Raw genomic sequence first — 14,240 nt, 5'->3', positions numbered from 1 at the left:
GCTGTCAGTTCTTCTGATGAAGATGCAATCTTGAAAAAGTAGTGCAATGTGGGACTACAGTATTAGTTCACACAGAGGAGCTTGTTTAGATTTTTCAGAAGGTTTCCAAACTCATATCAAAGAGCCATATTTTTCTGTATCTCAGTGCTCATGTAGTTGCCTCTCTCTTCCACTAGCCTCTTGTGTCAACCCCATTATGCCTAATGAACCTCTCCCCCACTCTTTCTTAATACTGGAAGTGCCACAGGGTCTATAATTCCTCTTTCTTGTAGGAGTAGCAGCTCCCCAGCATCATCAGGACAGTATCCAGAACAATGGAGAGACAAACAGTGACCTGGAGATTTAAATGAGAGTGGTTTCTAAGGAAAGATGAAAACCATATTTGCATTCCTCCCATTTGGGCACACTTGCAAGGAAGATGAGGGCTGGGACCACTTACACCTGATTAGCTTTGATCAAAACAGTCTTTGGAAAGAAGGCTCCTCGTTGGACCTGTGGTCTATACAGCACAAAGGGTTTCTGACAAACACGATGCCTTCCATAAAATGAGGAGAAATTAAAGCCTTAAAATAAGGACAAATTGTAGACAATGGATAGCCACAAAGTGTGCGGCTCTAACTTAGTTCTTGGCTTGGGTACCATTCTTAAAACTTCTGGAGCTGTACGGGTCTGGTTTGTGACATTAGCACTGTCATTAGTATCCATTTATGCAATATTCATAGCTCTTTGATAGGTATATTTTGTTCTGTCCATTAAGCCCTTTTATTTGCCAAACTGTCTCTTAAAATAGTGCACAGTTTCAAAAGCGTGTCAAAAAAAAGAAAATCAAAATAAAATAAAAATAATAAAACAGCCAAGGTGATCTGAACAAAAGAAACCTCAGAGGTCAAAGACCCAAAACAGCCTGGAAGGAGCTTTAAAAAAAATGCAAAACCAGGCACACTAATGTTAAATAAATAATAAATGTTATTTAGTAGTTTATGTTATTAAATAATGCTTCACTTTCCTCAAATTATCATACATATAAATATTTTCCTAAAAGTTTAAATTCTTATTTACTCAAATACTTATTAATTCTAAATATTAAGAAAAGGGTGAAAATAATAATAATCATGACTATTCCTTTAATGTATATATATATATAATTAAGCAAAAAGTTTCAGCTACCGAAGCCAGGAATATTAATAATCTCGAAATATAAACCTTATCTTCTATGCAGTTCACAATAACAATTAGAAAATAGCCAATCTGCTACAAGTTTATATGCAATAAAATTGAGGGACTTTAATAGGACAAGACAAAATGATACATAGCTCACAATAAATCAATGTGTTGCTATTTCTCAGACCTGTAAAACTGGTTTAGCTATTATTATAACCTCTATCAAGGATTAAAGGTCTGACTACAAAGAGAAAGATCTTTCTGAAATTAACTTTGGGAACAGAACACCAACTAATGTCATCAGAGGTTTTCTTCTGTTTATCTAGTAGCCAGGACAAGTAATTGGATCCATTTCATCACATCTAAACTTGCTCTTTGTGTGACAGATAAAAATGAACATATTATCTCTGGATATTTTACTTCCACATTCAATTAAATTAAATGAAAACATTGTTTAAGTAGTTTATACAAAGGTTTTTTATTCTGATAGGGTTTTTTGCATGCCATAATGGATCCACTGAGACCTCCTGAAGGCAGTAGAAGCAGCAGTACAATTTTAGTTTGAAAATACTGCAAAAGGGTGAAAATGGAGTTTAAAAGTATTCATAACAAAGTAACTATTCTATGAAATTTCTTTGACTTTTTTTCACAAGACTTCTTTGATAAAAGGAATCTTCTACATATTCCCTGCTTTTAAGACTCTTTTTTTATTCAAACTAAAGATCTGAATTCCTCCAGCAGAAAACTAAATTCCCAACCCATTTTTCTAATACTGAGCTGTGTTACACTGTCCTCTTCTGAGGCCTCACACAACAACCACTAACTGTGGACAGTCCCATGAGGGTTTAAGCACAGGAAATGAGATTGTCTGTGACAGAACTGCTCTTTTTCAAATAATTTCAGGTTTCACGAAAAGTTGTAAATGCAAGATTATACTCATGAAAAAGATTCTGAAACAAAAAGAACCCAACATCTTTTGCTTCAGAGAGAAAAATAACAAATCATCAAGAAAGACCACTGAGGTTCAAGAAAATTAAGACTGTCAGACTATCTTCATAGACACAAAGGAGGAAGTTACAGATTTAAGTGAAAACATAACTAATTTTCTAGAGAACGAGGTGCTGGAACATCATAAATTCTGCTTCTGATCAGAAGTGACATTTTGGTGTGGTTTGTAGACAACAAGTCAAAACATGTTGAGGTATGCTGTTCTGAGTTGTTCCGGCACAAAATTACCCTTGAGTGAAAACACAAAGGCACAGAATCCTTTCCTGTTCTTAATCTTTCTCAACCTGCTGTTGTGCTATCTAACAAAATATCACAGTTATATTAAATTTTTGTACATGTTCTTAATTTAAATATGAAAGAAACTTTAATGATCTACTGTTTCTGTATTAGGTCCAGACAGAGGACAGGCTAAAACACATGATAGAAGGTTTTTCTTTGTTGTATTTCAGATATAAGCAAAGCCAAAAAGAAACTGAAAATCTAAATATATTTACAACACTATTTTTTAAAACCAAAATGCTTGGTAATATGGAGATATTAATATCCATACTTCAGAATACTAGCTATTATTGCAATCCTCTGATCAACAACAGCCCAATTTTTTTTTCCAAAAGACAAGTAAATAAATCATGAACCATCAGAGACAAAAACAGCAAAAAAAAATATGGAAAACCACTACAAGCAAAGTGCCTAGAAGGCACGTAACCAAATGGCCATTTGTTTCACCAAGACAAAGAAGAAAGTTTAGACAGGTTTTCTGATACTGTATTTCATTCTACTCTTGTATAACTGACTTTAAAGTAAAGAGCTAAACACAGGAAGATCCACTTCATATTATGCCACCATCTTGCTTGAGTTTGAACAAAACAAAGCAAGTCCATTATGTCTAATGTGACAGCAAATGATACCTGCATAACAAACTCTCGACGGCGAGGCATTCCTCTCTCTGAAAGAAGAACATACTCTGGCTCCTTCTCCTTTTTGGCCTGTTGGATCTGAGCCAAACGACTGATGGGATTCATTCCTTGACCATATTCTGGTCCAGTCTAAACCAGGTTTAAAGAAAAGAACCATTATTTCAGTATATATCATACAATTACTACCCTGCTTCAATAAAACATTTACTTGGGTTATCTCTTTTTTAATACTCCCTTTGAGAGAATAGGAAGTAAATTTGTAAATAATTTTCTGATCATGACACAAAAGATAAGAATCCCCAGGCTCAAAGCTGTGGAAAAACATGGTCTGATACAGCTGCAGGTAGTGTGCATACCTGGCACCTACAAGCTACAAATACCCTCATCTATCTGTGGAGGTCCTTATGAGGATGGATGAAAATCGGCAGATTCATCAGTCCATTATATCTTATTGCCCTACTTCTAGGACCCTTCGCCCCAACCCTTTAAAACAGGTTGCACAATGCTGGAACATGCATTACACTAAGAAGAGATGAGATTTACAAGAGATCAAAAAAGATTTATCATATATAATAAGGAAGCTTCCTCTCTCAGCCTTCCTGCTTTCCTTCTTAGCACCCCTGCCTTCCATCCTACAATGCAACTAAAGGTGCAGAAGGTTTACTCTGTATGTCATGTGAGTTTAGCCTCAAAATACTTTTATAAAGTGAATGGCTAGAAATGTTGCATGTTGTGAACAACCCACAAAGTATTTCAAACGCTTAACAGACAATAACCCTCACAATAACATGTCAAAATGTATGGTTGGTGAGGGAATTGATCTGATGGGGGAAAAACAAAAGAACTGACAATGTTGTCTGTCCAAGATTACAGAGAAAAGTGAAAAACTACAGTCATTACAAACTCTCTGGTTCTGGAATTCTTTTAATGAGTTACTGCTCACATGGCAAATGCTCTCTCAAAGGAAATAGCTATAAAAATATTTGTTTGTAGATCTTAGGAAGAAGAAATTAAGACCCAGAAAAATTTAGCTGAAGTCATATTTAACTGATTTATATACCATAACACAAAGAGAGAACTCACAAATGTAAATGGCATTTGAATGTAGAAGTGTTTTTATGTTATTGAGCTATTTCCTTTTTATGAAACCATTTGTCAGCTAAGAGAAGATGAGCACTCATGCTTCCTTGAGCTTCTCAAACAACAAGCAGTGTTCCAGAACCTGAAGACATTATCAGCAACTGAAGGCAAAGATTAGAGAGGGATATTATATTTAGAAAGCTGTGCAGCAAATCCTTGTAGTGTAACTGTTGAAGTAGTTAGAGAAGATGTAGGTGAAAGAGCTAAGACAATGTCATACACAAGGGCAGCTGTGTGGGCAAGAAGCCAGGCAGAGACAAAATGCAGAGCAGGCTAAATAAAGAGCCAGCCATAAGATACAGCTTCATAAATATATATACAAATAAAAAGAAGTTTTTGTTGCCACTTTTTTGATGTGTAAAACACTTGTAGATTAAATTGAAAGAAATGAGCACACTGAAAGCATTTCAGAAGTTTGGATATTCGAAAAATGAAAATCTTCTACACATTCAGCTTATTCTGACAATTAGTGTCTCTTTCTAACAAGGCCAACTTTGGATAACTAAATTTAAGTTCATAATGGTAAGTGGTATATGGTAATGTAAGGGATTCGTACATTATTATACCCTTAGTACCTTTCTTGAGAAAAACTTTCCAAAATGAGAAAGCCAAACCAAAAGCCTTTTCAGATCTGCCAGCTTTAAAGCTGCATTAATGCTGATGGTTTTCCATCAAATAATTTTCCTGCCAATTTTTTCCTAAACATTTTTGAGTTAGACCCCCAGGATCTTAGTAGGAGATAGGTATCTAATTAAAGTAGGTTTTCTTGAAAAAATCATTGACTCTGTTTTGAAGGCAAATGAAAAGAGGAAGGTAACAAATAAGTCCTCCGTACATTTTCCAAACCCAGTGTTGCAATCTCCAAAGTATTTGCTTATATTAAAGGGCTTTTCTGGTGCTTGCTCCTTCAGAACTCTCTACCTACTTGGTACAGTCAGTACATAGATTCCTAAGGGTCATACTTTTAGTAAAGTAAGTACTGAAGCACTAAAGTAGTACCCTCTGTATTTACTATTTCATGTATCTCTCTCCCTTGTCAAACTGGGGAGGGTGGAAAGCCCAGGGAGAGAGCCACTACATATGCTAGTAGGGCCTCCCAGAGGAGATGATTCTAAAACTTCATATGGCTGTACAGAGCTGCTTGGAGGGCTTGATCCTCTACTTAGACTTGATCCAAACCCTTGAAGACTTCAATGATGTGAGCTATTTACAAGCCATTATGTTTGAGAATTCCACAGCATTCTCAGGACTTAAAAAAAAGGCATATTAGCACAGGCAAACAATATTGACATTAACAAGTAACTGTAACAATATAGACAGAAAATGACAAATAAGCCTTTATTTGTGACTCTTTCTGAGCAAACATCCTTAATTCTGTCAAAAGTGGACACATACCTTCAATATTGTTTTTGGACGCTTTTTAAAGTAAAGTTTTGGCTTTTCAATCACAGGAAGAGGAGGAAGTTTCTTAAGTTCTTGTAGGACAGCCATTGCAGCACGTTTCTTTGAGAGTTTCTTACTGTTGCCTTCTCCTTCTGCAGTGAATTCTCCTACTGTAACTCGTGTAACAAAGCTCTTCATGTGCGGAGGTCCACTTTCTTTAATCACCTTTTAAGAGAAATTGAGTCAAATCACCCTACAAGAAGATAACTTAATGTTTGAATCTCTGCAATGAACTTAGTACTAACGCAGTTTTCCTGATAACCGAAGGTATTAGATGGGTTTTCATAAAACTTGGATAAGTATTAATGACAGTATAAGATTTGAGGACAGAAAATTAAGACTAGTTAGATAAAGCAAACCTAACCACTATATTCAGCGTTTCAGAGAAAATACCATAGATCTAAATTTTTTAAAATATTTATAGAATAACACAATATACAACAATAATTCACATTCAAACCAAGGCTGCTGGTTTTTTCCCTTGCAAGGTGCTTCACACACTAAAGAAATTAAATCCATGAAGGTCTACCAGGCTTTGGCTATTTCTTTACATAAAACTGTATTTATATGGCACCTTATTTCAACCTGCTCATTTTTTTTCTATTATCATTAAAACATAGGATGTTCACAGTTCCAAACATCAGTCTCAAAGACTCATATTTTTATGCTGTCTTAGCTGCAGGCAGCATGTCTGCTCTCTACTCTTACCTTGCCAGAGTACACAACTCAGAGTGATATCCCATATATTCGAAGGGCTGACACAGTTTTGCCTCCATGATTTCAGTTGTCCCTTCCAGCAGTACCAAAAGAAATTAGCAAAAGAGCTACCCATAACTCATACAAAAGCCAATCATTTCTGAAAAAAATTTATTTATTCACTCCCTTCCAAACATATTCAGGATGACAGTGAGAAAACCCATGTGAAGTACTTCTCCACTACTACAGGGCAGAAAGAAATTAATGAAAGCTGTACCTTCCTTTGGCTCTTTTTCTGTCTTCACTTTCTCACACACACACACACATACACACGCAATTATCTCCTTTTAGAAGGCTATACTGTAAGGATGCACTCACCCACAAATCACAGTACTGCAAGTGCTAGGATAGCCATCTCTTCATGTATGCACCATTTACTGGTCTGGACAATGTCTATCAGGAATTAGAGACCTCATTTGGGAAAAGGTTCAGTTATTTTTGTTTGATGGGCGGAAGCAGCTACCTAATTTAATCTTTGTTATATGTAATACGTATAAGGAGACAATTAGAATATCTGACAGGCATCTCTTCATAATACCTTCAAAATCAATATAAATACCAATTTTTTTCAGTAGATGGAATTATATCAAACCATTTGTTGAAGAAGAGTAATGCTTGAGTGCAAGGGAATTGAGGTAAAGGTGCAAGGGCCTTCTTGGTGTAATAACTATAGTTTTAATGGGCTGAAACCTTCAATCTTAATATTATTACAACATGTTTTGTATTAAAGTTCTTTTTATCAAGGTCGTGTCCCTTGCATTATTTAGTTTTGCTGTTGCACTGTAATGAGGTCTCCTAAGGCTTGTATTTCTTTTTTAAGCTCTCTTTTGTGGCAACTTCAGCAAATACATACCATTGCATATATCTATAAAAAGACATAAAACGAAAATTAACGGACAACTTTGTCCACATTTTCCCAGAATATGATGACATCTATGCCAGCATGGGATTTTTCTGTTGTAGTCCAGGAATGTTCCCACTCTGAGACTCCAGGTAATAATTTCAGAAGTGTTTTGAAGGTTGCCTCACTTGAAAGTTGCCCACTAGTGCTTCACCATGAGAGAAGGCAGCAGTGCTTTTAAGGCACTGACCCACACTGAGCCACGGGATGCTGCACTGCATGCACCAGAGCTGGGATGAGCCCAATTCCAGGCTCTCCTGCTCTCAGACACAGCTGAACACCTTCATTGCACTGCAGCGTTTCCCACTCTGTTTTACAGACATATCTTAATCCATCCCTGTACATTGCTATCCAACTATTACACCACGCTGTCTGTAAAAATGTCATGGTTAAATTAACCTTACTAAGGTCCTTAATCTTTTTGTGGTTCTACTAATACCATCATATAGGTGTTACTCTTTACATGCAATATATCATCATCATCATGTCTGAGCTTTGCGAACGAAGATTTGGGAAAGGCCACATTTGTTACAAGCACGCTGGTGGCTAATAAGGCCAATATGAGATAGACATGTCCAATTGCAAAAGGCACAGCAGAAAAACTCCTTAGGTGGTATATTCTGCAAGACATGATTCTTTCTGCGTTGTCTTTTCTCCTCGAGAGTGATCCTGCGAGAGTTCTCAAAGGAAGCAGCAGCGTTATAGATGGTGTGTCTCCAGAACTCCCGACTGGAGGCCAGAGTAGACCAGTTATGCTGATCAATACGGCCAAGGCTGAGATGTTGTTTCAGGGAGTTGCACAATATAATATATTAATAAAATATACAAGAATGTCTACACTGACCAGATGAAAAAGGACAAAATAAGTTGCTTAAGAAATACAATTGCTGAGTTCCTAAAATATTAGTTTTATACAAGTTTTCTCATATATATATATATAAATGCACACATATATATGAGAGCGAGAATGTTAATACAAAACCAGGTTACGCTTTCATATACACAAAAATATATTTCTTAATATAAAACTAATGCATTCTCGTGTGTTTTTAATCTTTTAAATTTTAATTATGTGACACAAGGTAAATAATTGACTGGAAAACATTAAAAACTGTTTCTTTGTTAGTGTGTAAATGGAAAAAAGTCTGTGTTGTCAATGGAATGAATCCCATAGGATTCAGATGGGATCTGGGTCAAGCTAAACATCCAAATGTGGTAATTAAGCAAAAAAATATTTACCTAACAACATTTTTGGTTAACCCCAGATCTTTTTACTCCACATGATTTCAAACAGTTGTGCTATGAGCCTTGGGACAGAAAACACTAGAAAGAAATTCAACCTTTGCTATCCAAGAACACTATATGCATTAGGACATTAAACTATTTCCTCAGTTGAAAGATACGACCTGTGGACCAAATCATGGTTAATTTAAAGCTGAGAATTTGATTAAGGGTGACAGTTCAATACACTTTTCTTTTTCTGTTCCATGGATTTAAAGAATAATTACAGCAAGAGAAAACACATGGGGCGAAAACACATCTAAGGTCAAATTACATCAAGAATGAATTTGGCTCAACTTAATGAATCATGCTGACAAATGTAAAACAGCGGTACGATTACAGTGAAAGAGTAATGCTGCTTCAATTATTAATGAGACTCCAGGTAGAAAATTCAGAGGATTACGACAAGATTAAATGGACATTAAAGAAACTCCAAGAAATAGAGGAGACAAAAATCGGATCAACAAACCCATGTCACCTACATCCATGTATCCGTGATTATTTAAAAGTTTTAAAATACCAGTACATTTCCAGGTGCTTGTGTGGCCAGACATACTAGATTTTCTCAGTTAAAAAAAACCCAACACCTGGATGTCTGGGTGTAAAACTGCAGTGAGAAAGGGTGACCATTATGCAAAACCCAAAACCCAACTAAGAGCTACTCAGTAGTCAATCATCCAAAGCCTTAATCCGAGAGCAGAAGCCAGATAGGTGTGAGACTTCCTGCTGAGAACCAGTCTCCCAGAGTCAGCAATTTGGACTGTTGCTGGTTCAAAATAAAGAATGTCTGTCTTACTTTGATAAGAGTGGGATATAAGCAACTGCATCTCTTTTTCCCAGCAGACCACTGGACAGGGATGGAGGGGCAGAAAATCTGCCCATTCAGGCACTCTGTGCCTTCACTCCTGATACTGACAATGAAAAAAAAAATATATTATTGTATTTGCTATTCTAAAGAAATAACACTACAATCCAAAGAAAATACTGAAAATAATATGACAATCTGAAACACCCCAACATGTTCTAATATGAAGCTGTTGACCTCCATTATGTTTTCTAGGATCACCAACTCCTTACTAACAAATAAGAAATTAAAAAAACATATATCTTGCAAAATAACTGAAAAATGCAAGACTTTAGACTACTGCTAAAGAAGGAATAATAAGCGAAATGACCATTCTACAGGTACTCTTAACAATTCCTACAGTAATCACTTCTGTATTCCTTCTTAAAAACTGTTCATTGAGAACCCCACAAATGCCTTAGAGCAGTTGCATTTTGACTTAAAAGCTGATGAATCAAGGTTAGCTAAGGATGTGCCAGTGAAAAGCATGGAGTAAAGCTTGTTCTTTGTTAGAATTGAATATTTCTATTTTAGTTAACAATTTAATAGATACAAATTCCTTAAAACTCATCCTAAAGTTCCTAGGTAACTAAAACTAGCCATATTACATGAAACAGGATTGTCCATCCCTCATGCAATTCTGAGGGCACGCTTATATAGAACTTTACATATATTTATGATGATTACTTCATTGCATAACACAGCACTGTTGGAACATTGGCTAAAGCTTTGTCAGACGAAGAAAAGACAGATTATTTTATAGCTACTGCACACAAAATAAAAGCTAGAAAAAGCTTTGATGCCTGCCTGGAATAACACAAGACCATTTGTAAATAAAATCCTATTAGAAACATCAGATCCTGGGGATTACCCGTAATTGCTTAGTAGTTTTACTGAAAAACAAGCCAGAACCAAGTTCAATCAAAACTCTATTTAAGAATGTCACCTTTACTTAGATTTAAAGGCAGGAAATAACACAAAACCTGTCAGGAGAGCAAGAAACTGTCTTTTTTCAATGTTGCTAACATTCTTTGGCAAGCGACACATTAGACTTTTCCTGTACTAAGTATCTCTGCCTTCATTCTCTCCTTACCAAATGCTCTCCCCTAAGTAAGCTGAAACAGGAATGAAGTTAAGAAGACATTCAAAGCACTATCCCTCTTTTCTTTCCACCCTCCAAGCTACTGTGTGACCAGTGACCATACATCTTGTATTTTAGTGCATTGATTCATATGGAACTATTCCAAATACTTTTAAATATTTAAGGTAGAAAACAATGTGTGAAAACTGAAACTCTAATTATAAGCTTCCTTTTTGAAACACAGGCATGTGTTTCCATTATGCCTGTCTTATATAAGAGTTAGGTTCTTGGCATGTAGTGGCAAACTGATACTCCAACACCCCCCAACACCCCAGTTTCATCCTCTGGATTTTACATTCTCTTAACTTTCCAACTATCATGTATCACACAGACCATATATATGAAGCACAAACACTTTTGTTATGTCAAGAAATTCCTTAGTCACAATCAGTATTCCTTGTCTTTGGCTCTCTGACCCACATTATGAGAGATTTCTCAGATTTCTAAGAAGGTCCAAATAGCTCATTAGATGTTGGCCAATTCAGGGACATGGGCCAAACACGTCAGTAAGCTGCATACAGCACACTGTAAGGCATGCCACAGCTTAGTTTTTTTGGGGTTTTTTCATATGCAAATACATGCCTATACTTTAAAAGGAAAAAGCACTGGAGAAAATAACCATCACCAATATTAAGCACTACCCACGTCTTTCATACATACTCAGTTTAAATGTAAAACAAAAAGCAGAAAAATCAAACATTAAAAAGCCACTTATATTAGCATTTTCTGCATTAAAAAAAAAAAACAAAAACCCCAAAAAACCCACCTTGGAAATCTGGTGTGTCCTACCACAACATCAGACTTTTATAACAAGCTTTTGTAAGAACTTTTGTCATCAGAAAAATTTTTCTCATCAGAAAAATTTAGTATCACTCATTCTTCTGTACTTACTTAACTGATACCATTGGAGCTATTCCAAATATTCTTTATTACTTAAGATAAACAAAGGTGTCAGAAGCAGGTACATAGATAAAATCATATGAAATAAACAAAAAAAAAAACATGAAGGCTTAAGCAGAGATAGATAAGAAGTCAAACAGAGTGGGATACAAAAATACTCATGACTTTCTGAAAACAGCACATCAGAGGCAAAATGTTTCAATGGGAACTTTTCTAGTGCATGAGTGACTATAGTTAAAGCAAAAACTTTGGCTAACTGTTTTGAAGACTATTTCAAATAAGACTGAGTGTGGCTATCAATTCTAATCCCACAGCTCTATACAGAAGACGATTTAACTGTCTTTCTGCCATCCACTTGTTTGCAACCAAATATTAGGTATCTAAGAGTTCTGAAAGAGCATCTACTTTAATAGTAAAAAAGTCAGCGTCTTAGACTCTGATACACTAACAATTTTTAATTTGTCATTTGCATGAACATTAAAGTCATTTTTATAGTGTATTACTATTATTAACTGTTTGGAGTTGTAATGGTACTTTGTTTTAATACTTCCTTAGTAAACAGATAAAAATGTAACACATACCTCAAAACTGACGGGTATATTGCGCTTCAAAGCGATTTCAAACACTACACTGATCTCAGACTTGTTTGCATCTTTATCTTCTTCTGATTCTTTTCCTGTTTCTCCATTCTGAAAATGATGCATACAAAATCATATTATAATTCTTAAAAGATAAAAACAATATATTATCCTTCTCCCCCAATTTCTCAAAGACTTTTGAATTCTCCTGTCAGGATGTAAATCAGCACTTGTACATCTATCTCAGCACCGCATTATCAGACACCTGCTGACTGTTAAGCCATATATAATGTGCTTATGCTTCACAACAAAGGAACACATACACATTAATTTTCCATTAATTATAGATGGCAAAATAACAACTATGGATTTTAGTCTTATTGATGACATGGATAACAATTATCTGAATACACACTTCTTGTGTCAAACATGACGATCAAACAGATCCTTCAATCTGTTTCTCAGTTGCTCTGTGGGTACCCCTCCTAAGCAAGGAAGAAATCTGTACTTCTTGGAAAGTACAGAAGACAGCATTTCTCTCAGAAGAAATTCAGTGAATCAGCCCCACACTTGGACTAGGTCACCAGGTTACAGGTGTCCTCAGCAGGTCCAGCTGGTTAATGGCCCCTCCCATCAACTTCCCTCTAGGAGTTATGACCAGTGTGAAAAGGTAGTGACAGAGAACAGCTTGCTCAACACAGAACATTATTTATTTATCCGTAGGAACATAACAAACAGAGAGGCTAAGAGATAAAAAAACAAAAGGCACATGCAAACATTATCCTGCCTAAAATTCAGCTTTGCTTTACACTTCAGGAAATATTCATTTTCTCAGACAACCACCAGCATAGGGATCAGTCAGCCTTTTGCAACCACTGCCTTTTGGTGTTTGTCCCCCAGGCTGCATTTCCTTAGTTCTCAGAGGTTTCACTTTCAGCTACTTTCAAACTGCAAAGCTCTGAATGCTTCAAACTGGGATCTCTCAACAACCATGTAACCTTGGCCAGCCTCCTAATTTTTTATTAGTGGAGGTAAACTTCAAAGACATTTGGGCTGAATTAGGTGGATTCCTGCAGAGCTCCCGTCTTACATAACAAAGTCTGATCTAAATCATCAGCCACTAGCATAGCTACAAAATGCAGATACCAGAATTATAAAACAGCATTAAAGAAGCACTAGGTTCTTCACATTAAGATGAAACTTATCAATCCTTTATCTATCATTCATTAACTCTTAATATATTAATCCTTAAGACAACGCAGGACCAAAAATCCAGCACTCAAGTTACAACATGCAGACGTGGAGCACTTTTTGTCTCATTAAACTTTTGAGTCTGAAAAAAGTCATTTACATCTCTGACATTAATCTGAAGCTAAATGCAAACCAAAAAAATTATAAAGTTTATAGAACCTGCTGAAAACAAAGGGTGCAATGAAAAACAATAACAAGGGTAGTTAGAATGAAGTTATGCAGGACCTCTAGCTCATTTCATATAATGAAATGTAAAGTACCACTGAAATCATGAATGTAGGTCACTACTTATAGGACCAGCAAAGCATTGATTAGGTTCACTGAGAAAGATCAACAAAGTTAAAAGGACAATATTTAAAGGGAAAAACATATTTTGGAGATATAAAGAATGGGGTACTATTATTCCGTTAAAAGCCTTAGTGAGAATATTACTTGGTATTTTATTCAATTAAGTTTTGTACCTTATAAAGGACACTGATAATCAAAAAAGCTGACAAAAAGAAGACATAAGGATGAACTACTGATTAGAAAAAACAACCTTGCACTGACACAGTATGAAAACAATCAGTTCTATAAAAGGATTCAAAATTACTTAAGTATAATTTGTAAATATATATGGGGGAGAGATTTTTGATATCTGTTTGTTACATTTAGCAAAGAAAATACAAATTAAATAGAAAATGAAGCTAGGTGTATTCTAGAAGAGATACCTCACAAATTATCTTTGAAATGGGGAATAACCAAAACTGGCATAATTTACATAAAATAATATAATGCCCACTGGATTGTCAGCAAGCCTCCAAGTCAAGAATATTTAGGTTTTCTGGCTGTACTCTAGCTTAACCAGATATGTATAGTTTAAACTAGAAGTCACTGTTTAAAATTTCATGATTAATACAAACACATCTGTCCAGAAAAT

The 14,240-nt window shown here is 35.6% G+C and overlaps 1 protein-coding gene across 5 annotated transcripts in view; it reads right to left on the bottom strand.

Moving 5' to 3' along the window:
* STAU2 (staufen double-stranded RNA binding protein 2) overlaps positions 1 to 14,240 on the bottom strand; it is a 168,656-nt gene that overhangs the window by 103,556 nt on the left and 50,860 nt on the right. For all 5 annotated transcript variants that reach the window (XR_004354254.1, XM_032674434.1, XM_032674442.1 and 2 more), the window contains exons 7-9: positions 12,074 to 12,181; positions 5,622 to 5,834; positions 3,078 to 3,215 (exon numbers count right to left, since the gene is read on the bottom strand). Coding sequence is in view for 4 of the 5 variants with exons in the window: in XM_032674434.1 (XP_032530325.1) it covers positions 3,078 to 3,215; positions 5,622 to 5,834; positions 12,074 to 12,181 (459 nt within the window). In the remaining variant the exon portion in view is untranslated. The remainder of the gene's footprint in view (positions 1 to 3,077; positions 3,216 to 5,621; positions 5,835 to 12,073; positions 12,182 to 14,240) is intronic.

The sequence above is a fragment of the Chiroxiphia lanceolata genome, chromosome 1 (assembly GCF_009829145.1).
Source record: "Chiroxiphia lanceolata isolate bChiLan1 chromosome 1, bChiLan1.pri, whole genome shotgun sequence".
NCBI lineage: Eukaryota > Metazoa > Chordata > Aves > Passeriformes > Pipridae > Chiroxiphia > Chiroxiphia lanceolata.
The sequence above is the reverse complement of the archived record's forward strand: the minus strand, read 5'-3'. Positions and strand labels throughout refer to the sequence as shown.